Genomic DNA, 25407 nt, shown 5'->3' with positions numbered 1-25407 from the left:
GTTTTCCAATATTCTCCCTTTTAGAAAGACACAGATGAAGAGGTGAGGGAATTCTTGCAAAATAATCTACACATGCAAGGCAAGGTGAGTAGATTTGACCTGTTTTTAAGGGTGACTTTCTAACCCCAACCCCCCCCCCCCTCTGTGAACTTTTGTGATATATATATATATATATATATATATATATATATATATATATATATGGGAAACCATTACCACAAATGTTATTATGTAAAAAATAAACATCTGAAATCGCAGTGAGCATGCCCAACACACTCTCAGCAGAAAGCTGTGGGGCACAAATACTACGGGTCCAAGCTCGGATCGTCCAATCAAAATACTGGAAATGCACATGTTATATTTACGTTCTGCAGGATAGTTTGCGACCATCAAGGCAAGGGAAATTTATTTGCATAGCACATTTCAGTACAAGCACAATGCAAAGTGCTTTACATGATTAAATATTTGGAAAATAAAAAAAAGAATAAAAGCAAGTAAAAAAAGTTGGAATAAAACAGGAAAATGGAAAAGGCAAATATTAATTTAGTGTTGGTTGTCCTTGCTAGTTCATTTATGGATCAATGTGAATCTTTTCTGTTCAATAAATGATAATTATGACTGAGCCGTTATTTATAACTTTATGTATAAAAATTTAATTATATCTAGCAATTAAATCCCATTTAAAAATTGCATTTCTAGTGTGTTGGTTTATGCTAATTTATCTGTTAATTTAATTTGGATCAAAATCTGGTTAGATCACAAATAACACAAGTAAACACACACACTACAAACTATAATGGAAAGTATAGCAGACTACAAGGGAAGACAAGGAAATAGCATGAAAACTGTACATAAACAAGAATAAAGTAAACCATTGCAATGCAAAAAACACATTGACTACTTCAAAAAAATCACAAAAAGTGTAAAAAAGGAAATCCAGTTTCATGACCAGCAGCCACATACCTGAAAAACGTTATTGTTTTTTTTTTTTTTAATGACGGGGTTCAGGTGGAGGATCCTGCGATGCGCTGGCAGATGGCTCTTTACAAGGAGATGTCTGGAAAGGCCGAAGACGCTGAAGATCCTGAGAAGGTGGTAAAAAGGGTACAAGAGGTGTCGGCTGTCCTTTATCACATCGAGGTGGTGAGTGCTGCTGCAATCTGAAGTACTCTGCAGGCGTTGCCAAACGCTGCATGGCTGTGGCGACGGCTCACACCCAAAAAACGGATGAATACTGACCTGATGATTTTGTTCCTCAGACTGAGCATCCGTATAAGTCGAAGAAAATGGTTTGGCACAAGCTGCTGTCCAAACAGCGCCGCAGGGCAGTGGTTGCTTGTTTCAGGATGACGCCTCTGTACAACATCCCAACGTAATGGTTCACCATCATTGTGCAGAAAAACGAACAAAATCAACGTTTTACCGCGACATCTCACGCCTTTACGTCTTCTGCCACAGTCACAGAGCCATCAACATGTTCCTGAACGCCTACAAGCGCAACTGGTTAGAAACGGAGGGCTACTCATTTGAAGACAAGATGATTGATGATCTCTCAGTAAGTAGCTTGACCACTGGTACCCGCAATGGGTATTTAAGTTAATTTCTTCCAATCCGTTGTAAAGAAATCAGATGAAATATATAAGCTTCTGAAAATAATATACAGATAAATTGAATGTAAAAGAAGTGTGTCTTTTTATGCGCCAAAAAGATGAATAACCTTGAATACATACAATAAATCACTCAACCCAGTCGAACACAGGATGCAAGTGCATATCTTTGGAGCTGTCTCATCTCCAAGCTGTGCCAATTATGCTTTAAGAAAGACAGCAGCAGATAATATCAACAGCTACAACAAGCATGTGACACTATTTACACATTTTTTTTATGTTGACGACTGTTTGAAGTCTGTGGCCACAGAGCAAGAGGCAGTACAGTTGGTGGTGCACCTCACTGATTTGTGCTCAAAGGGAGGATTTCAGCTGTTGAAATGGACAAGCAACAGCCGAGCAGTGTTGTCAACCATTCCGGAGGGAAAGCGCTCCAAACCAACAAGACAACTTCACCTGGAACGAGACAGACTGTTTGTGGAGAAAGCACTGGGCCTCAGCTGGAGTGCAGAAAGTGATGCATTTAGCTTTGAACTTGCTGTGGAAAAAAGGCCTCACACTAGGCGTGGCATTCTCTCAATGGTCAGTTCAATCTATGACCCTCTTGGCTTCTTGGCACCTTACACCCTGCTACCTAAGTTGTTGTTACAGGAAGCATGCAGACAAAATCTGTCTTGGGATGACCCTATTCCCCAGTCTATGTCACAGTTTTGGTCATCATGGTTTTAGGACCTGGAGAAAATAGCAGGGTTTAAAGTGAGGCGTTGCATCAAGCCAGATAGTTTTAAAGGACGTCTACTTGTCCAGTTGCATCATTTTGCAGATGGTAGTGACCATGGATATGGGACAGTGTCTTATTTGAGGGTACAAGATGAAGGAGGAAATGTGCATTTGGCATTCATGCTTGGAAAGGCTAGAGTAGCTCCATTAAAGCAGACGACAATTCCCCGCCTTGAACTCACTGCCGCTGCGTTGGCCGTCGAGGTGGACAGAATGTTGAAAAGGGTTTCAACATCATTTTGTAAGCGCGTTAGATTCCAGATTCCCCGCACCCAGAAGCGATTAAAAGTTGTTTGCTACACGATGAATTGGCAACGTGTGGGTACCCAAAATCAGATAAATCAAAACCAACCCCTGCTCTTATTTAGAAGCGTTGTTGCAGACACACTCTTTGCTGCGAGGTTGTTGTTTTTTTAAACATATCATAATATCTTCAAAAACTAGAAAGCCTTGGAGGAAGAGGAGGAGGAGGAAGAAGAGACTGAGACGAAGCCGGATCCTCTTCACCAGCTGATTTTGCACTTCAGTCGCACGGCTCTTACAGAAAAAACGTAAGAGCGGGTTGGATCTTTCGCCGCTCACCTTTTATTTAAAAAAAAAGCATCAGTTCATTTTCCTTATTTCTGTTATTTCCCATCTAATTGCAGGAAACTTGAAGTTGACCATCTTTACATGTCTTATGCTGATATTATGGCAAAGGTAAGTTTCTTTGCCATCTCATGAAATCTTCCCATTAATGGGGGGGAAAAAAACTGGTGTTTGCATGAAAAAAAAGGAGAATAAAAAACAGGAATTAATCAGATGTTGTATTGTTTTCCTTCAGAGCTGCCACATTGGTGAGGAGGACGAAGGGGGAGAACAGGAGGGGGAGGAGCCAGCCTTTGAGGTGCGGCAGACAGAGATGGTATGGGGGGACCAGGGGAGGGGAGACAGGGGAGTCAGCGGAGAAGCAGCTCCCCACGCACCGAGTGACCACACCGTGACATCACACTGAGCACACCCCCCCACCCAGCTCATACCACTGCATATTCCTCTTTTTCCTCTTTCTGTCTTTTTCTTTTTATTTTTTCGTGCACTCACGCCACTCGTCTATTTCCTGCAGTGGTGGACTGACCTGTGCATGCCTTTGCTGGACCTCCAGCAGGATCGGGGTTGTGGATTCAAAATGTTCCTGAGTTGCATGACTTGAGTGCAGAGAGATGGTGCAGCTAAAGACAACCAAACAAAAACCCAGAGCAAAACAAAGTCCCCGGGGTCTTTGCCGGTTGTTCGACTTTAAAGATCACAGTTCCTAAGCCTGATCAGCGTATTTAAAGAAGAGCACATTAAAGGGCAAATGTCATTTTTAGGCTTGTAGCTCACAGTAATTAATGCTCCAAACATTTTGAATTGTGAAAGCTTCCTGGATGGGAAGCTAAACATCTTCATATTCAGAATAGAAGTCCAGTTGTCTTATTCATTTAACCTTTTTTTGATTTGATGAATATATGAATACAAAACAACCTAGCTGAAGTTTTATCTTTAATATTAATGGATTCTTATTATTTTTGCCATATAAGTTTCCTAGCTAGTGAAAAGTTGACCGCAGCTACGAGTCGGCCTAAAATCTATTTAAATTGTTGTTAATGTTATAGTTTAAAAAGTGTGGCATTGTTGAAACATTCTAGTTGTTATAAAACATTGCTATATGTTATAAAGGAACCCATATATATGTTAACAAATTTAAGATAAGATAGTCTTTATTGATCTCACATTGGAGAAATTCACTTATCACATCGGCTCAATAGTCGGTCAATAGTCAGGAGTAGGGAAAGGTGCATCAGTTATATACAGTGGGATTTCTGGGTTAGAACAACAGCTTTAATGCATTAAAACAGAAAACGATTTGAGAACTACTGGGCAAAGTGAAAGCAGTTATTGGTTTAATGCAATATACGGACATCAGCAGATGTTTGTTTGTAAATGGTCTTTTATATTGAAGAAAACAACTTGTGACATACATACAGCAGTAGTCTATTTGATGCTAAATGCTCCAGATTACACCTCATGATCCATATATGGTACTTCCTGTTTTTAATAGAAGTACTATATATGGCTGCAACAACTGCCAAAAGATGCTTTTAAAACTGTGTATTGACTTTGAAAAACAACGGAAAGGCCAACTGTGATTTATTTTGGTTTACTACTTTGAACATTAATATTTTGGTTGGCCCTGAACTATCAATCAATCAATCAAGTTTGTTTGTATAGCCCTTTACAATAGCCGAACGGTACCCAAGGTGCTTTACAATAGAGCCATAAAACAATACGTAAGACATACAAAACATACAAATACAATAAAAAGGTGCTGTAGTGGTGCAAATATCACTATGATGATATTTGCCCTTTAAAGATATTTTCTGTCTGATATCAGACTTGGACACTGTGATCTTGTAGTTATACTGATCCATGCTTTTCTTGAAGGTCAGCATTACACATATTTTATTAAGATTTTTATTTTTTATTCAGATTTTATGTTGTAAGGGCCTGTGTCTCAATAGTTTTTTTCTTCATGCCAAAAGCTTTTGACAATGGTTTAGAAGGCCTTTCAATCTGCCGTTTTATCAAACATATTTGGCCATAACTAAGCACTGCCTAAAAATAGCTTGCGTATAAATAATACCTTACATTGGACTAAGATTGCACCACGGCATTTAAAATCTCCCAGAATGTGGATGGTCTCTAAAAAGTCTTGGCTACATCTTCTGAAACACATCAAAATTGGAGTGAAATCCCCAAGTGCTCATTAATACATTGCTATTTTTAGACACTTGGCTGGAATGGGGATCCATTAGGCAATCTCACACACCTCCATATTGCACCTATATGCTGATTGGTGGTAGATAAAAGGAAGTTGTGAGTTTTTAAAGGCTGCAGTTCAAAGGCAAAATGTATTTTTGCCTTTGTAGATGGTGTCTACCCCAGAGTCCTGTGCAGAGCAGCTCTCTGGGATTCAACAGCACCTCTTCAACCTTAGTCTGATCAAGTAGAAGGTCCCAGTGTTGTGGAAGACCACCAGCATTGTTTCAGTACCGAAGAAAGCTCACCCATCTATCCTCAATGATTTTAGACCTGTTGCCCTGACATCCCACATCACAAAGGTCCTAAAGAGACTCCTGTTGGCTCACCTGAGTAACCAGACAAGCAGCTGTCAGGACTCCCTGGAGTTTGCGTATCACCACAGAGTTGGAGTTGAAGATGCCATCATGCACCTGCTTCGACTCACCCACTGTAATCTGGACAAAGCAGGCAGCTCTGTGGGGATCATGTTCTTTGATTTATCCTGTGCATTTAGCAAACTTATTTGCTTTCTCTGAAACTCCAGAACACTCAGGTGGATCAGAGACTACCTGACAAGCAGACCACGGTTTGTGAGACTTAAAGGCATACTATGCAACATTTTTCAGTTAATCTGTTCCATACCGTTTTGGATGATTAAATGAGTCATTTCAGGTCGAACAAAGGTTTTCTCGGCCGCCCTGGGGGTCTGTGGGGGAAATACCGTACTTGCAATTGCAAGAGCTCACGGCCCGCACTCACAGAAGTCTTGCTTTACGGCGAGAACTCCATGTGTTTTTGCCCTGCCATTCACTATATGCACGCGCGAAAGCAACAACAAAGAACCGCGTGTTAACGTCAAATAAACATGCAAGCATATCGAGTTTTATTATTATTATTATTATTTTTTATTTTTTATTTTTATTTTTTATGTTGGCAAGACGCTACCGCGGCGGCGGCGGATGCGGCTTGGCGAGGCAGCGGCGGTAGCGTCTCGCCAACATAAAAAAAAAAAAAAAAAAAAATAATAATAATAATAAAACGGACGAGGCGGCGGCGGCAGGGGCTGCGGCTTGGCGAGGCGGCGGCAGCTGCGGCGGCTGCGGCCGCCTCGCCAAGATAGCGCTGCGGGAAGCCTGATGTTCATACTTTCACTGTGTTAGTCATTGTTTGTACTGCTGTTTTTTTCCACTTTTCGTTGCGTTCGCCTGTCTGCTAAGCTCAAAACAACCGCGCCTGGCTTGACGGAGAAACCAGAACAGCTGAGCATCTTTATGACAGTGCACTTTTACTTTCGCCCTCTGGGGGGAGCCTCGCTGGAAAATCAACCCCGGTCGCATAGTATACCTTTAAGGGTTGTGTGTCTAACCAGGTTGTCAGGAGCACCACAGGGGACTGTACTCTCACCACTCCTTTTCACTCTTCAACACCTCACACTTCCAATACAAGACAGACTCAATGAATCAATACTGCGATGACTCTGCAGTAGTTGGAGGCTTCAGAGATGGAGAGGAAGTCCAGGGAGCTGGTGAACCCCTTTGTGGCACGGTGTGGAAACAATCATCTCATTTTAAATGTGAATAAAACTAAGGAGATGATTGTAGATTTCAGGAGAAATGGTAATTGGAACAACACTACTACCATCCTGGGAGAAGAAGTGGAGATGGTGGAGGAGTATAAATACCTTGGTGTTCACCTGGACAACAAACTGGACTGGAGACACAACAGTGAAGCTGTCTGCAAGAAGGGACAGAGAAGACTGGACTTCCTGAGGAAGCTTAGGTCCTTTAGAGTTTGCAGCTAGATACTGCAGATCTTCTATAAGGATGTTGTTGAGAGCGTGATCTCCTCTGTCGTCATCTGTTGGGGTAGCGGCATCAGATCAACTGACTTAAAGAAGCTCAACAAGCTGATAAGGAAGGCCGGCTCTGTTCTGGGTACCCTTCTAGAACCAGACTGCTGTACAACAACAGAGGGTCTTCAGTCCGATTCGCTGTAAGACCGACCCGTACAGGAGATCCTTGCTGCCCGCAGCCTTCACCATCTACAACAACTCATCGTAGAAACCCCTATGAGTTACACCAGCATGTAATTTCTCCTTGTGAGTATTAAAGTACTTTTAAATTTAATTTTCCATGCCATTTAAAGAGAAGCCCTCACACAGCATTTAAAAAAACAGTGACTCTTAAAGAAAAAATACTATGTAGACACAAGCCTTTACCATTTCCTTCTGAACTTGATATTTACTCTGAAAATGTAATGTTGTCATTCATGACTTATCTGAGTAGTTATATATGCTGCTCAAAAAATTAAAGGAGCACTTTGAAAACCTGTCATATCTCAGTTAGAAAATAAATTATTCTTACCATCCATTCTGATATGGATCGGGTAATTAATGAGGAACAACGGGATGACACATCAGTTGACGAAAATGAAAACTATCAACTCCTAAACACCACAGAGAAAGTGTAAATGCAGAATTTATGCAACTCGGAATAGTACTCGGTAGTTTATATGAGCCCCCATGTGCTTGTATGCATGCCTGACAATGTCAGGGCTCCTTATGGGATGATGGACGTTGCCCTGAGATCCTGACCATCACTGAGCTCCTGGACAGTATGAGGTGAAACATGGTGGCCTCAGATGGACCTAAACACGATGTCCCAGAGATGTTCTGTTGGCTTTAGGTCCAGGCCAGTCAGTGGTATCAGTTCCTTCATCCTCCAGGACCTGGCTGCACAGTCTTGCCACATGAGGCCAGGTATTATTCACCAGGAGGAACCCAGGAGACACTACACCAGCGACGGACCTAACAACAGGCAGCATAACGTTCAGCACAGCTCCTCCAGACCCTTACGCCTCTGTTCCATGAGCTCAGAGTGGACTTGGTGGACTTGCTGGAGATCACTTGGTAAGGTTCTGGTAATACTCATCCTGTTCCACGTTACACAACGGAGCAGACATCGGTCCTGCTGATGGGTTAAGGACCGCTGACGTCCCTGTCCAGCTCTCCTAGAGTAACTTCCTGTCTCCTGGAGTCTCCTCCACGCTCCTGAGACGGTGCTGGAAGAGATGGCAACCCTTCTGGCTATGGCACGTACTAATGCGCCATCCTGGTGGAAACGGGCTGCCTGTGCGACCTCTGTAGGGTCCAGGTATCGCCTCCTGCTGCCAGTAGTGAGTCTGACCCTGGTCAAATGTAAAACCTACTGAAAATCCGTCAAAACAAAATGAGGAGGAGCAAATGTCCTCAGCCCCGACCTGCAGAACCTTTCATGTTTTTAGGGGTCGTCTCATTGTTGTCCCATTTGTGACCCTGCTGTTAATTCCAGTAACACTAGAACAGCCGACAATAGCTATGTTTACATGCACAAAATTTCCCGATCGGCTTGAAATATATTCAAATTAAAAACCAGAAAATAATCGGATTGTACCGTTTATACACAATTAATTCGATCATAATGGGCGTTTATATTCAGCTGGATTTATTCAGAACAGAACCACTCTGACATGCAGTTATCAAATTTCCCTAAACAAAACCATAGAAGAAGAACCACTTCCATCTTTGCTGAACAACAAAAATAGTAAACAAAGCAGTGTTACATGAGTTTTGTTTGTCTTCTGAGCGCCCAGGCTGGACTTGCACCAGGTTCTAATTACGGTTGAAACATTATTGAATAAATAATAATTTTGAGCTCTTATAATGTCTCGAACAGAAAGGTTTATCGGGAGCTCCGAATCTTTTGCTTCCCGACGTATTTCTGCCATTCACCAACGCAGAAATACGTCACGTTTACGTCGGGGTGCTCATGCGCACTCCGGTCAATTTGCCTCATTCAGAATAACTTGATCCTGAAAAGCATTTAAATGCACATTGGTCTGATTATCAATCGGCATGAACCACCCGTCATTCAGATTATAATTTCATTCCGACTGATCTTAATCTGATCACAGTATTCCGATTTGCATGTTTAAATTACACATTTTTATTCTGATTACTTTTGTCCGTGTAAAAATAGCTACTGCTTAACAACCCCTCTCTACTACTATGCTGACCAGATCAATATCCCACGAGTTTAACTGTCTTGATACTATAATCTGATTAAAAAGTGTTCCTTTAATTTGTTTGAGTTGTGTTTTAAAACGTATTGGTTACGAAAACACGAACACGTTTTTCTAAAAGGTGAAACTAGAGTTTTGTGCATTTGTGGCAAGCCCCAACCTGACTTGAACCCCCCTTTCCTGACTAACACCTCTTACTCTGACTTGTTCACTCGGCTGTTTTCACCCCACATTGTCCTAAAGCTCTAGTTTGAGTACTAACCACTGACAACTAACACATACTTGTCTTTAGTTTGAATTGGACAGTGCTAACAGGTCTCCCTCTCTGTGCACACCAAGGACTACAGTAAAAGCCTGCACAGTCCAAGCCCAGACACACTCGCTACAACGCTACACTTCAAAACCACCGACCTGCACACATCCACATTCATCTCTGCGCCTCTGGCCTCTCACAATAAAGGGCCAACAAGGAAGCAGAAGCTCTGCACTGCAAATACAGATCTAAAATAAGGAAAATGTTCTTAAAATTTGTGTTTTTGTCCTAGATTTGAGCAGGTAACTAAGATTTTCTACCAATGGAATGAGAATTTTGACCCCTAAAATAATATAATTAGATATAATGCACTTCAAATAAGTTGAGGGAAATGAATTGTTCCTATTTTAAGTGAAAATATCTTATTCTATTGGCAGATCATCTTATTTACCTGCACAAATCGAGGAAAATACACTAATTTTAAGATCATTTTACTTATTTTTAGTTCTGTTTTTGCAGTGTGTAACCAGAGTAGAGTCCCTACACGGCTTTCATTCGTGTCAGACTTGTGAGGGAGGGAGGGGGCGGCGGAGCGAGGGGGTAGATGTAGTTCTGTGTGCTTTGGGAGGGGTTTTGTGTGCATGGTATGCAGTGGGTGAGGCTGGTTAACCTCCTTTGTCAACAGGATGGTTCTTGAACCAGGGAAGCACATAGCACAGTTTAGTGCATAACTCTGTGGCAGAGTGTTGCACTGCAAAAACTGAACTTAAATAAGTACAATTTTCTTAAAATTTGTGTATCTGTCCTTGATTTGAGCAGGTAAATAAGATTATCTGCCAATGGAATAAGAGTTTTGCACTTAAAATAGGAACAACTCATCTCCATCATCTTATTTCAAGTGCAGGATGTCTAATTATCTTATTTTAGGGGTCAAAATACTCATTCCATTGGCAGATAATCTTATTTACCTGCTCAAATCAAGGACAGATACACTAATTTTAAGAAAATTTTACTTATTTTTAGATCCGTTTTTGCAGTGTGCTGTTTGTAGACATTTCTAATCTAAATAAATTGAATCACAATCTACAGTACATGTTTTCTAAAGTTTCTAATCAGCACAGATAGGTTCATAATTCAGTATACCGCAGGCGGAGTAACTACACTGCAAAAATAGAGCTAAAAATAAGAAAATATTTCTTGAAATTAGAGTATTTTTCTTTGATTTGGGCAGGTAAATAAGATTATTTGCCAATGGAATAAGATTTTTACACTTAAAATAGGAACAGTTCATCTCCATCATCTAATTTCAAGTGCAGTATATCTAATTATCTTATTTTAGGGGTAAAAAATACTCATTCCATTGGCAGATCATCTTATTTACCTGCTCAAATCCAAGAGAAATACTTTAATTTCAAGAAAATGTTACTTATTTTTAGTTCTCTTTTTGCAGTGTAAAAGGACCTTTAGGGAGATAAAACCCTCAACTGTTCTGTTGGAAGCAGAGGTTGCATGCTGTGTTTGTCAGGCAGTGGTCTGTGCTTCTGGGAAAGAACGTGTGACGTATGTGTTGTGCTCTGGGTCAACGTGTGTCGGCTGCCATGGAGTGTTTGCACCTCTGGTGGATGTCAACGGTTGGAATGACTGCCTCCATCACTAATAAACACATCGTGTGAGAGGAGAAGCGTGCGTCTTTGTTAATCCAAATTAAACTCAGGTCATCGACAAACGCAATGCAGCCGTCTAAGATGAGACGACAACTCCTTTGTTCAGGTGTGACAGCGGCAAGGACAATTATTAACAGTGGGGAAAAAAATGAGAAGAAAAATAAACAAACTAGTTTAATATAGAGTTGGTTCTACAGAAACGACAAGCATAGAAGATAAAAAAGAGTAAATACCAGAGAAAACTTTTGATGTGGCATACTCTGGGTAAAGATAAAACTAAATATATAAGTTTAACAGCTGACAAAGTCTAGCCTATTTACAGAACACACAATAATATAATATGCAACATGCATGATGGTGCAGCAGCATCTCAAAGTAACTAAAGCGTGTGCAAGTTTACCTTAACATCTGGAATACAGCGTAGTCTAAGTGCCTATGAAAGCTGAGGTTTCTTATAATGTCCAGGTTAGAAAATTAGGAAATTAAAGGATTTTAATTGGACATAAGGCCAGCTTCTTTAGCAGGGTTCCTTCACAGCAAAACAAGCTAGGGAAATCAGAACACACTGTCTAAATTTTCCATCCATCCAGAATCCAAATTATTTTATTTTCATTGTGCAAGAAAAGACAACAACATTTAAAGAATAGGAACTCTCAAAGGCAGTGCAAATAAATAATTACATCTCAAAACAAAATGTGGCAGAAACACAGAAATCCATCCAAATAGCTGGAAATCATGGATCTGATGTTTTGAAAAGTAAATGTGTAGGAACCCTGATTGAAGGAATCTCACTCTGAGAGAAACTTTTCACGTTTGGGCCAAAATTTAAAGGTTCTCAAAGGCCAAAAACAAAAAACAAAAATTATAAAATATATATGTATATAATTACCCTAAATTGTATTGTGATTCTAAGTAGCTAAGTTTTTTTTGTGATTAAAAATAAAAGTCTCCGTCTGTGCGGTGGGCACCGAGCAGTGTGAGCTTCATAAACCAGGTCAGGGTGTGAAGGTGTGTGAATGTGTGTGAGTGTGGGGGGCAGTGCGGTTCATGTTGGCGGGGTTACAGCTCTCGCTCCTCTCTCTCCGCTCCGCAGGAAAAGGAGATGGAGAAACAGCGGCTCCTGTACCAGCAGTCCCGTCTGCACAACCGCGGTGCCGCAGAGATGGTCCTGCAAATGATCAGCGCCTGTAAAGGTAGCAGCTGCACAGACAAATGTTGTTGTTGTCAAAATCCACCGGACTCTTCAGGAAGATGAAAACCTCTGGCTGCGTTGCTGTTAATCTCAATCAGCCAAACTTTGTTTTAAAAAGGGGAACTAGAAATAAGTAAAATATTCTTTAAAATTGGTGTATTTGTCCTTGATTTGAGCAGGTAAATAAGATGATTTGCCAATGGAATAAGACTTTTGAAGACATCTCCATCGTCTTATTTCAAGTGCAGGATATCTAATTATCTTATTTTAGGGGTCAAAATACTCATTTCATTGGCAGATAATATTATTTACCTGCTCAAATCAAGGATAAATACATTAACTTTAAGAACATTTTACATATCTTTAGATCCGTTTTTGCAGTGCATTGGTCTTTCCTGACACTTATTGTGTCAGGAAAGCACATTTTGCTTTGAAAAAAAACATTGAAATGATCAATTGTTGATTATTTTTGTTTGTAATGTCAAGACTAATATGTTTTGTGCCGCTAACGTGTGATGAAAGCTAGGCAATGGTCCAAATCAGCAGCTTTTCAGGTAGTCAGTGGTGGAAATTGAAAAACCGGGATAGATAATAGAAAAACGCCTCCATACACTGCAAAAAGATAACTAAAAATAAGGCAAATTTTCTTGAAATGAATGTATTTCCCCTTGATTTGAGCAGGTAAATAAGATTATCTGCAAATGGAATGAGTATTTTAACCCCTAAAATAAGATAAATAGATATACTGCACTTAAAATAATACGATATAGATGAATTGTTCCTATTTTAAGTGCAAATATCTTATTCCATTGGCAAATAATCTTATTTACCTGCTCAAATCAAGGAAAAATACTCTATAATTTCAAGAAAAAAAATCTTATTTTAGTTCTATTTTTGCAGTGTATTAAACCGGTTTACGTGGCACACGACTGGTTGTGCTCTTTGCAGGTGAACCTGGAGCCATGGTTTCTTCCACACTAAAACTAGGAATCTCTATCCTCAACGGAGGAAACAGTGACGTTCAGCAGGTAAATCACGGCAGGAAGTGTTTTCCAAAAAGCTTAAATAACGTCCGATATTTACATTTACATTCTTTGTGTGTCGTTGTGCAGAAAATGCTGGACTACCTGAAGGACAAAAAGGATGTGGGATTTTTCCTCAGCGTTCAGGCTCTGATGCAGACCTGCAGGTCTGTGTGGATTTTGTTTGCTTCAAAAAAACTTCCACCCTGTAATTTGTTGCAATAATAGCAGCTTGGAGTGAGAGTTTTTTTTTTCTGTGTCATTGAACTTCTGAATAAATTTGTTCTTGACAGCGTTTTGGACTTGAATGCATTTGAGAGACAGAACAAGGCGGAGGGTCTTGGGATGGTTTCAGAGGAGGGTTCAAGTGAGTATCCTGTAGCGCAGAGACTGCCTTCCAATATGTCCTACCCCCTTATTCCCAATGCATTGTGATACACTGGGACAATTAGCACCAATCTGTGTAACCTGTTCACGTGTGCATTCATGTGTGTGTCTGAGCGTGCCTGTTTGTGGATGACTGGTTCCAGAAATGAATTCATGGACTTCTAGAGCCAATTTGAACTGCAGCTTATCATCCAGTGACAGCCCTGAGATTTCCGGACTCACCTCGACTCTTTTTTTGTTTTTCTCTCCCCTTCATTTTTGTTCACTTTGCCCATATGAACCTCTTACATCTCATACCCATGTCCTTCCTCCCCTCACCTCAATTTGCTGCGCTCAGATAAGAAGCTAGAACGTGGTAAATGAAATTTTACTGTGGTGTGTTTTCTTTCTTTTCTGTCCTCCCTGTCCTCTCTCTCTCTCTCTCTTTGGCTCCTAATCACATGACTAGTCTCTTAATTGCTGTGAAATTAATATGCATTTCATTTCACACTCAAGGACTCAGTGAAATTAATCTTTGCAGTCAGCTTGCTGTGAGACTTGCGCAGCTGCAAAGTTTAATCCTCATCCTTGAGTGTTTTTTTATTTTTTATCTCAGATCTACTGTAACTCCAGTAATCTCTGTATGAGGAGAGACGCACAGCAACTTCAGTCGTCCTCTCCTGTTTTCCAATGGAAATGAATTGCAATAGCAGTGGGTGCTGATCCAAATGTCACCCTCAGCCCGACCCTAATACCCAGACCCTAATTAGGAAATGATCTCCGTAGTATTTCCTCACGTTTAAGTCTCTAAAATAAATTGAATCCGGAAAAAGCTGGAAGGGAATGAGAAATGCACAAAAAAGAAACGAGAATGTTTTTTTCAAACAGGTGAGATTATTGTTTTTTTATCCTAGAAAAACTGGAAAAGATTAGCAATCTTTCTTATTTCGTCGTAGATTAATCTTGAGATTTCAGAGCATGCAAGATGATAGAAAGTTGGGCGACATTGATCTGTAATACCTCAGAAGTCTATAAGCTTAATTTATCAACTAAAACAGATAATGTTTGCATGAAGTGGTTAGTGTCACTTGAATGGTATAAAAGCCGCTTAAAGCTTTATTTTGTAACAAAAAAGTCCAGAGGTGGCGTCTTGTATTTTTTTGTTCTCTGTACTGTAGCCATAGCAGAGACTCCTGGCTAACATAAAGTAAATTTTAAAACCTTTTATAGCTCTTGAACCTTTTCATGTTGTCATGTTGCAACTACAAACTTTAACGGGTTTTCTTGGGACTTTATGTGATGGACATAGTGCAATATTACTAAGCAGAAGGAAAATCTTACAAGGTTTTTACAAATAAAAATGTGAAAATTGTGAAATGCATGTGTATTTAGCCTCCTGGATCAACAGGTTTTTGCAAAATAGCTCAAGTTTAGTTATGTGGAGCCTGCAAATTCTCATCTGGACTTTGACTTGACAAGAAAATGTAAAACCAGGCATAGTTCAGTCATGGATGTGGTGGAGGACAGCATGGTTGCCGCCTGCCATCCTGAGCTGCAAACAATAGAACATTGGAAAATGTACTAAAATTTACAGACTTTGAAACATCTTAAGTAAAAAGAACAAGAAGGGGGACAAAAACATAAAATTTTTGAGTAATTACGCCTCTGACCTAGAACATATGTGACTTTAACAAGGATCTTCAACATTACAAAGTATCAAAAGCTTTATTGTTCCAATATTTGTCCAACAACGAGCATTTTCCGCACTGCTCCATCAGACAGCTGCCGGTAATTCAGGCACATCCCATAATAGTTACCTGATACCTCAGCTTTTACATCAGAAGACAAGCTGAATGATCACAGGGACCTCATACAATATGTCAGTGAAAATAGAAAAAAGAAGCTTAGAACTCACTAGTGACCGGGTGAAAAACAATCCCTTATTTTAATGTTGATGACATGACGCCTTTTTTTGGCTTCCTTCCCTGAATTTACCATAATTACGGAATCTAGCGGCACTAAACTTGCTTCACCACAGTGATTAAGTGTTGCTGTAGTTTTGTTTTATGTTTTGTGACGTGTAAATTGGGGATGTTTGTGCATTTCTGTTAAAAACACAGGTGTCTGCAGGCATGCTAACTTTGCAAGACGTGGAATTCAAACATTTAAATCGCCTAAATTTGACATTTAAAAGATACCAGTGGTGCAAGTCGCACATTGCTACATCTACAGTGAACAAATTTTGTCATGCGTCTGTGTATTTGGGTTTTACAGAGTGCAGTAGATCTGTCCTGCATGAGTGTGTGTTGTTCTGTTTGTGCTGGTCGACGTTTTCGTCACAAACGCTGTATTTCTGTGCACTGCAAAAACTAAAGTAAAAATAATTAAAATTGTCTAAAAATTAGTGTATCTGTCCTTGATTTGAGCAGGTAAATAAGATGATCTGCCAATGGAAATCAGAGTTTTGCACTTAAAATAGAAACAACTCATCTCCATCATCTTATTTCAAGTGCAGTATATCTAATTATCTTATTTTAGGGGTCAAAAATACTCATTTCATTGGCAGATAATATTAATTACCTGCTCAAATCTAGGACAGAAACACACATTTTAAGAACATTTTACTTATCTCTAGATCCGTTTTTGCAGTGTGTGTTCTTCTCTCTGGTGTCGTGTCTTCATTTATCTGTTTTCCGTGCTCCAGTCAAATGTGACGTGAGTGATGTTTGTTCTGTTTTTTTGCATTGTTTCCAATTACACAAATGCGTTTAGGACAAAGAATACAACTCTGTGGACAAATTAACTTGGAACTTGGTGCTGTTTTACTAGCATTCGCTAATGAAAGCAGAATGGTATGAGGCGACTGCACAGCACCCTCCATATGCATCGGCATCCAAAATGTGTGTGGAAAAAAAAGCCTTAAAATATATATAGTCTTAATTTGCAGCATCATAATTTCAGAATATTTTAGAATAAACCAACCTTTAATCTGAGTACATTCACTCAGAGGGGGAAACAACCCATTTTAAGAATTTTCTCTTTAAACTACAGACATTCCTTATTTCATACTCTTAACTTTAAAGGAGAGCAAATTTATGGTAATTAGTTTTGCTTAAATTATCTGTTCTCTTGTCTTTTTGCCTATTTTGACGAGTGGGTAGCAGGAATGGGCAGTTAATAGTTAATAGTTCAGACATTTTAAATCGATTTAAATAGTATGGTATAAATTAAAAATAGCTTCTGTTAAATTTATTTTAATGAAATTGTTAAAGGGGTGCCAATTACTGTGACAATGGTGATTTGATAAAACTATTATTTCTTAAGGTGTGGTTTCCCCCCCTCTCTTTATAAATGTGATAAATAATAGAAGCTGGAGTTCTTGTTTTAAGTGAAATTATGCTGCAGCTATTCAATATGATCTGATTTTATTATTATACACATCTTTGAATGTGGGTGCAGATAGTGCGGCGGACGCTGTCACCGACACCTAGTGCATTATGGGTATAAATGCATAGTGGATTTATCCAATTGTTGCTAAAGATCACAGTAAGCCTAACGCTTTACCTCCTGCTGTAGGCCTGCATTTTAACATGATGTGTTCTAACACAGGGTGCTTTAAGTTAACCTTTTCCATTTAACAGAATATAAATATATATAAATATATTTTTTGAAGGGAAATTCCACAAATGTTCCCGGATTTTGTTTTGTTTGTTTTTGTTTCAAGACGATCTTCTTAATCTCTATAAGATTTTTTTATCTGTTTAAAGTTGCAGAATGATTTGGCCTTGGAGACAGATGTATTTTGTGTTTCATCCAAATGTTAAAAGTAAACATCTTTTTAAAACACAGATTTTTAACTAGTTTCACAATTTCACCTTTTCAACGGAAATCAACTCTACATGACTTCATAAAAGTTGTATATTTGAAGGATAAGAAATTTATGCCATTTTAAGATATTTACATTTTTGCGCAGTTGTTTTTATTAATTTTTTTCTATAACATTTGTGTGTATGATATAAAAAGCTGATAAATATTAACCGGGGGCTCTAACTAGGGCTAATAATAAACAACCTTATAATAACGTGACTGTACGCTGAATGCACCTAATTACTTTTAAGGTTGTTTACTTTCTTTTCTAACAGAGGAACCCGGCCCAGCTCTGTATCTGTCTTGTTAGCGGTGTTATTTAACTTGTTTCTTCTTGCTCCGGATCAGATGAGAAAGTGATGGCTGACGATGAATTTACGTGCGACCTCTTCCGCTTCCTGCAGCTTCTGTGTGAAGGTCACAACAATGGTAAGAAGATGAAGAAACGTGACAAAGTGTCCCGTTAGTTATGTGCCATAAAATCGTAGCTAAATGTATTTCGATGCTGAGTGTGAATCTACCCTCCAGCCCTGCAGCTCCATTTTTGGTTCCTCTCTCTGTGCTTAGATTTTCAGAACTACCTGAGAACTCAGACAGGCAGCACCACGACCATCAACGTCATCATCTGCACTGTGGACTACCTGCTTCGACTACAGGTCACTCTGATGCACCTACAGCAGACGTAGGGCTGCACTATGCACCACTTGGGGCGACGTTGGCACAAAGAGTTAGGAGTTCATCCTGTAACCAGTGGGTTGCCGGTTCTAAACCCCATTCTGACCGTCTCAGTCGTGTCCTTGGGCAAGACACTTAACCGGTTTTGCCAGCTGTCCTTGGACAGAGGGCCATAGTATTTGTACAGGCCATTTAGCATTACAATATCGGCGTGTGAAATATTAAAGGGGCCCAGTTGCGTACTACGACTTTAAGAATTTCTATATCAGTTGCTCACTCTGGTTGCGTACAAAGGTTTCAGATTAAATCATAGTTCCCTGTTGTCTTATTAGATTTTATTTGAGTTTTACACTTTGTTTTAGCTCTATTTGTGATTTACCATAACAAGACGTCGGGACCGGAAGTAAAATATTGCGTATGTGAGCAATGATTAAACAAGGAGAAGCAATGGAGCCAAGCGAGTCAGCAATGTCTAGTGGAGGTGCAAAAACACAGAGGTTATTTAAAGGAGCTATAAATCAGATATTTACTGTAAAATCAACCTAAATCATTCTCACTTGTCACCCAGGATGGAAGTAACATTCCCTAGAAACAATCGTTCCTCTCCATCAGCAATGTCTTAGTCACGTTTTTCTCCTTTCTAACCTGGAGGTACGGTTCAGTTCAGAGTTTAGTGCGTGCTTACTTCCTGGTTCCTGAGCCAATCATATGACAGTCCCCAGAGTTCCCAGAACAGACCGCAGCATTTGGTATTTTATGTTGGCAAAAGAGCAACAGCCTGCAAACGTGGAAGCCGGTAAGAGAAGCAGACCAGAAGTACAACAGAATAAAACATCATAGACCTGTCCTGTGTTAGTAAAAATTCACAACAGCAACACACCGTTTAAAAACGGCACATTAGATTGTTGTGATTGGCAAGTTGTTGTACCGATTTTAGCCACAAGGGGTCAGTATTACTTATAGCTCCTTTAACGCTAACCATGTAAATCAGGTTGGTTTTCGATCACGCCGAGCTGCCACTATATTGCGAGGCATTGCAGGATAGTCAACTGGCTCTTAGGCTGCATCCGAAAATGTCTTTTGGGTAAGGACTCTTTAGCCAAAATGGAAGCGCGTCAGCGCTCGCCACAATAAGTGCTGTCTGAATATTGCAGTCAGTAAGGAAGGAGAAAGGAAAAGGAGCCTGTATGGTTCCTCTCATTATAGCCCCTTTAGCTTAGCTATAATTTGACGTTTTAGGGATGGAGCCCTACAGTAGTTGTGCCAGTTGTCGCCATCTTGCTTTCTGACAGCTCCGCGGTACTGCCGGCAGAAGGCACAACGATTTTTATGTATGCTGATCGTGCCCGGTGCAAAAATTCTTTTCCTTCTCAAAAAGGACGAAGTAAACACTGTCAGTAGGTTTTGCGTATAAATAGTTTTATTTGAAGATGAATGTGTTTTTTGTAGGGGGTTTCACGGTAATAGTACGTGACTAGGCCCCTTTAATATCACAATGAGCTGCTTGCTATGCAATAACCATTGGCCAGTAGTTTCCAAACTGTGAAACTCCATCATGAGCCTACAGACGTTAACAGCTCATGAAGATGTCCGCAGAGTTGGAAGTACAGAGGAGAAAAACACGAGTGAAGAACATGTGGTTTATGGCTGCTGATAATATCCTTGCTGTATTTACTGGTAATATTACTTTTTCAAATGTTGTTCAGGCCTACTGAGCATGCTCAGCAGCGAGCAAGGAGACATAAAACCTATTTGACTTACTATTATACCTGCAGTTCACTATATCAGTTTAGATTTCATGATTTTTCTGCAGGTTTTAAGAGGTTACTTTGACTTTATTAATTTCCATAAATCTAAAATAAAATTATGAATTGTTTTAGCTTAATATATATATACAGAAAAAAACATAAAAAGGACAAAGAGTTCAAATTTTAAACTTGTGTTGGACTAGCTAGTACTGATATTTTGCTTTGAGTGAAACTATTTTAATACATTTTTGTAAATCTGATGTTATTTAAACCATTCTAGGGAGTTCTCATTCTAAAATGAGTAACTTTTAGTTATCACTAATGTTTTTTGAATTACATAAGAAATACATGTTAAATGCTGTTTCCTGTGGATCACATTTAAGTTCACTGCTAGAGCTAACAACGTAATAACTTATACCTGTCATCTCCCCTGTGTGCAGGAGTCCATTAGTGACTTTTATTGGTACTACTCAGGGAAAGACATCATCGATGAGCCTGGTAAGAGGAATTTCTCCAAAGCCATGACTGTGGCCAAGCAAGTCTTCAACAGCTTGACTGAGTACATCCAGGTAACTTAGACAACTTTATTTGTATGAATTGATTGTGCAAAGGGCATTTGTGCAAGAATACAGCTTGTAAGGAAGTGACGGTGTGAATGTGAGCAAATCATGAGGCCAGGCATCACTGTATGGGACCATTTTGTTCCTGCAGACAAACCTGAATCTGGACCATGTTAACACTGTTAATGTTATAGAATAACGTGATTCTTCCCAACTTGGGTCAGATAATAAGAAAGGATAAGATTTGAAAATTTTTGTTGTTTTGTTGTTTTTGTGTCTGTCAGGGTCCCTGCACTGGTAACCAGCAGTCCCTGGCCCACAGCAGGTTGTGGGACGCCGTCGTGGGTTTCCTCCACGTTTTTGCTCATATGATGATGAAACTGGCACAGGTGAGAAAGATCCTAAGACGGGGAAATTAATTCAGTGACTTTTATGTTTCATCTTCACTTTTTGTGAAATATCCAAGGACAACAATCAGAAAAACTATTTTATTTATTTTATTTTTATGTGTTGTGTTGCTTTTGTTGTCAGTTCTTATATAGTGTGAACACTCTTTTCTACCCAAGGATTTTAAGTGGTTTAAAACTAATATGTACAAAACTACACACATTTCACAATTTTGTTAATTATTACTGAAAGTTTATTCAAAATGGAGGCAAACTGCAAACAGGAGTTTTGACAGTTTTCTGTCTGGATCATACAGCTGTATGTTAACACAGTGCCAAGGTTATGGTGGTGGTGGTGGGTGGGTGGGTGGGTGGGTGGGGGGGCGGTTTAGGGAGTGTTGGCCTAGTGGTTAGAGCAGCGCGCTTGCACTCAGAGAAGGATGCAAGTACCCGGTTCAATCCCAGTGCCGGCACTCTGCGTCCCTGAGCAAGACCCTTAACCCCAGATTGCTCCCCTGGCGCCGCACAATGGCAGCCCACTGCTCCCCAAGGGTGATGGGTTAAAAGCAGACAACAAATTTCATTGTAATGTATGTTTCAATGACAATAAAGATGATATTACTCTAGTATTACTTATTACTATGGTGAATGCCATAAGCAATGGCCTTAGTGAAGCAGTTTTAGCTTTGGCTTTATAATCTAGGAGGATTATAAAGCCATTTCTGAACAAATCAAAGTCATTATACAGAGAGAAGGATTATTTACAAGACAAAAAACACTTCCAGACACTTGCCAGTTCTCCTAGGAGTGGATGTTGTAGCAAAATGTACTCTTGGGTCAGTACGTGCAATTTCCAGGGCAGACGCAAAAGAACCAGGAGCTCCATCCAGGACTCTGCAGGCCAAAGGTAACATGTTAGATATCAAAGATTCGTGGTGGGACAAACAGAAAAGGAGCCAGCAAGTATGGTGGGTTTAGAAATGTTGTCTGGAGAAAGTCTAGGTTTGCAAACTTGCATCTGAATTAGTGGTGTCCCGATACCAGCGTCAAGTACTCATGCTCGTACTCCGATACTCTGAACCGATACCAATCTTCCTCCTGGGCTACGCTGCAACTCAAAGGCTAGATCTCACTAGATAGTGGCGCTATACACAGATAAGACGTTGTTTGCTGACCCTCCAAAAGAAAAAGGAGAGACGATAATTGAAGCTTTAACCGAATTCATCGCCCTTGATGGTCAGTCTTTTTCATTGGTCAATGATATTGTTAAGAAATTTGTGATTCATAAGTACCAATTTATTAAGCACTCAGTATCAGTACTTGGAATCGGCAAGAATCTAAACTGAAGTAATCGTACTTGTACTTGTTCTGGGAAAAACTGGTATCAGGACACCCCTAATCTGAATGAACCATAAAACCTCTGAAACAATGTTCTTTGGAGAGATGAGACCAAGTCGAGATGTTTGGGCATAATTTGAAGAAAAATTATGAATAATTGCAATATTTGAAGAAAACCAGACACAACACAACGATCTGGGCTAAATTCCCAGCCAGAGAACCTCAGCACCTTGGACTCGTTGAATGAATCACAAACTTCTCACTAAATCAAAAACACTGCCGTTTCATAATATCACTGCCTCTTTTTAAAATAATATTGAATAAGAAAATATATTTTTGATCGTTTACCAAGAAAGAATAAAAACGTGAAACTTAAGCCCCATACGCCGGTACCAGGTGAGGAGTTTCACTTTTTTTTTCAGCTTGGGGCTTTAGATAAAATGAGCAAATTAATACATTTATAATCATAAATCAGAATCTGTCTAGAATAGTGTGGCCTAAGATAAATCTAACGCTGTGACATAAGATGATAAGATAAGATGGTCTTTATTGATCTCACAATGGAGAAATTCACTCATCACATCGGCTCATACAAGAAGGTGCATTCAGTTATATACAGTGAATCTTCATATATACAATGGATCAAAAAGAATACCAAAAAGGAAATAGGAATGGGCATATGCTGTGTTATTTACATTCATAGTGGTCTATATATATATATATATATAAACATATCTATATATATATATATAAATATCATGTTCTGGAAACTTTTGATATGACTGGATGTTGATGGATAACCTGTTTGTCTTCGTGTGTGACTCTGCTAGATGCACCCTGATCCCGGACAACGAAACGTCGTAAGATTCTGTATTTTTCCAGCAAACGTTGTTTCCTTCACGCTTCTTTAAGGAACTCATGCTTTGCTGTGGTTTTCATTTAGCTCTCCAACCTTCTGCATCATTGATTTAGTCCTCTCGTTTTCCGCTGGTGGCCTCCAGGAGGACACTGATCAAATGTGTTTATTTCATCCATCCTGCAGCCTTTTTTTATCACCACAAAGCGCCGTGTGATATCTTATTTTTGTCTCTGTCTCTTCCCCCTCCGTCTCATGTTGTTTCAGTATTTGTACGGTTAAAAAAATGTGTATTCTTTTTCTGTAAATGCAAACCCAGGATCATTTTTGGAGTAGAACTCACTCTGAGGTAGTGTTTTCTTTTTTTATATATATAAATGTCTCAAAAGAAGTATGTATGTTTTTGTGGTGAAACGGTAAAATGTAGTTTAATTGTAACATTTTTATCATGTGAAAATGTTGGTGGTGTGTGTTTTTCCTGCAGGATTCAAGCCAGATCGGACTTTTGAAAGAGCTGTTGGATCTGCAGAAGGACATGGTGGTCATGCTTCTGTCTCTACTCGAAGGTAAGTTCTCTCTCTGCAGGATTCTCTTTCCTGTTTTTGGCGACAGTCGCCTGCGTGTCCTAATCTTTTCTCGCCATTTGCTATTTTTTTTTTTAGGCAACGTCGTGAATGGCACCATTGCGCGGCAAATGGTCGACATGTTGGTGGAGTCCTCAAGCAACGTGGAGATGATCCTCAAGTTCTTCGACATGTTCCTCAAGCTGAAAGACATCGTGGCGTCCGACGCCTTCCGAGACTACGTGACGGATCCGCGTGGACTTATCTCCAAGAAGGACTTCTCCAAGGCCATGGACAGTCAGAAGCAGTACTCCCCGTCAGAAATCCAGTTCCTGCTCTCCTGCTCCGAGGCCGACGAAAACGAAATGATCAACTTCGAGGAGTTTGCGGATCGCTTCCAGGAGCCGGCGAAGGACATCGGTTTTAACATCGCCGTTCTGCTGACCAACCTGTCTGAGCACGTGCCGCACGACACCCGCCTCCAGAACTTCCTGGAGCAGGCGGAGAGCGTGCTCAACTACTTCCGGCCTTTCCTCGGCCGCATCGAGATCATGGGGGCCAGCCGGAGGATCGAGCGCATCTACTTCGAGATCAGCGAGGCCAACCGCAACCAGTGGGAGATGCCGCAGGTCCGGGAGTCCAAGCGGCAGTTCATCTTCGACGTGGTCAACGAGGGCGGCGAGAGCGAGAAGATGGAGCTGTTTGTCAACTTTTGCGAGGACACCATCTTTGAGATGAACATCGCGGCGTCCATCTCCGAGCCCGAGGGAGACGGGGAGGAAGAGGAAGACGACGAGGAGGAAGAGGAGGGAGGAGGAGAGGAGGCGGAGTCTGCGGAGGGCGAGGAGGCCAACGGAGAGGACTCGGTTCCAGAGTCGGCGTCGGCCTTCGCAGAATTCCTGAAGGGTGTGATGAACTTCTTCAACATGTTCACCTTCCGTAACCTGCGGCGTCGCTACCGAAGGCTCCGAAGAATGACGCTGAAGGAGATGGTGATCGGCGTGGTGACGTTCGTCTACACCGTTCTGATGGGAATCCTCATATTCGTCTACAACATATGCAAGGGCTTCTTCACGCTCATATGGAAGGCTCTGTTCGGCGGGGGCTTGGTGGAGGGAGCCAAGAAGATCACGGTCACAGAGATCCTAGCCAGCATGCCCGATCCGACGCAGGACGAAGTGCATGGAGATGAGCCGCCTGAGCCGGGAGCCAGAGAGGTCCAAGAAGCGGACGGAGGGGCGGACCACTTGGATACGGTTGGAGGAGAAGAAGAAGAGGAGGATGGCGAAGAAGGGGAAGGTGGACGTCTGCCTGGTTTTAACACACCCGGAGGTCTAGGAGACTTTGGAGATACGACGCCAGAAGAGCCTCCAACTCCAGAGGGCACTCCGCTGCTGAAGAGGAAGCTGGTGAGTTGATCTGTCCTCGCGTCATTAACTGCTCAACGATCTGAGGGCACCATAGACAAACCTTAAAATAACTTTACCAATAAATAAACATTACCAATAGTGAGAAACTGTTAATTTTCAGTTCAGATTAACAGTTAATCCCAGCTATTTAAATTCTGCGACTGAAAAGAGCCTAAGCTTTGTTCTTTACTTTAGTAATTTCATGTAAAAAAAAAAAAAAAAAAAAACATTCTTTAATTGTG

General features: G+C 40.5%; 1 protein-coding gene across 1 annotated transcript in view; it reads left to right on the top strand.

Moving 5' to 3' along the window:
• The window catches only part of ryr1b (ryanodine receptor 1b (skeletal)), a 162462-nt gene that overhangs the window by 125587 nt on the left and 11468 nt on the right, over positions 1-25407 (top strand). The window contains exons 74-91 of the mRNA XM_036149521.1: positions 25-84; positions 1009-1143; positions 1260-1372; positions 1459-1555; positions 2832-2938; positions 3035-3086; positions 3211-3291; positions 12277-12376; positions 13324-13403; positions 13488-13564; positions 13691-13764; positions 14122-14139; positions 17979-18059; positions 18198-18286; positions 20494-20622; positions 20898-21002; positions 23678-23759; positions 23856-25165. Of these exons, the coding sequence (XP_036005414.1) occupies positions 25-84; positions 1009-1143; positions 1260-1372; positions 1459-1555; positions 2832-2938; positions 3035-3086; positions 3211-3291; positions 12277-12376; positions 13324-13403; positions 13488-13564; positions 13691-13764; positions 14122-14139; positions 17979-18059; positions 18198-18286; positions 20494-20622; positions 20898-21002; positions 23678-23759; positions 23856-25165 (2790 nt within the window). The remainder of the gene's footprint in view (positions 1-24; positions 85-1008; positions 1144-1259; positions 1373-1458; positions 1556-2831; positions 2939-3034; positions 3087-3210; positions 3292-12276; positions 12377-13323; positions 13404-13487; positions 13565-13690; positions 13765-14121; positions 14140-17978; positions 18060-18197; positions 18287-20493; positions 20623-20897; positions 21003-23677; positions 23760-23855; positions 25166-25407) is intronic.

Source organism: Fundulus heteroclitus, chromosome 18, assembly GCF_011125445.2.
Source record: "Fundulus heteroclitus isolate FHET01 chromosome 18, MU-UCD_Fhet_4.1, whole genome shotgun sequence".
NCBI lineage: Eukaryota > Metazoa > Chordata > Actinopteri > Cyprinodontiformes > Fundulidae > Fundulus > Fundulus heteroclitus.
This window is presented reverse-complemented; position numbering and strand designations above follow the sequence as displayed.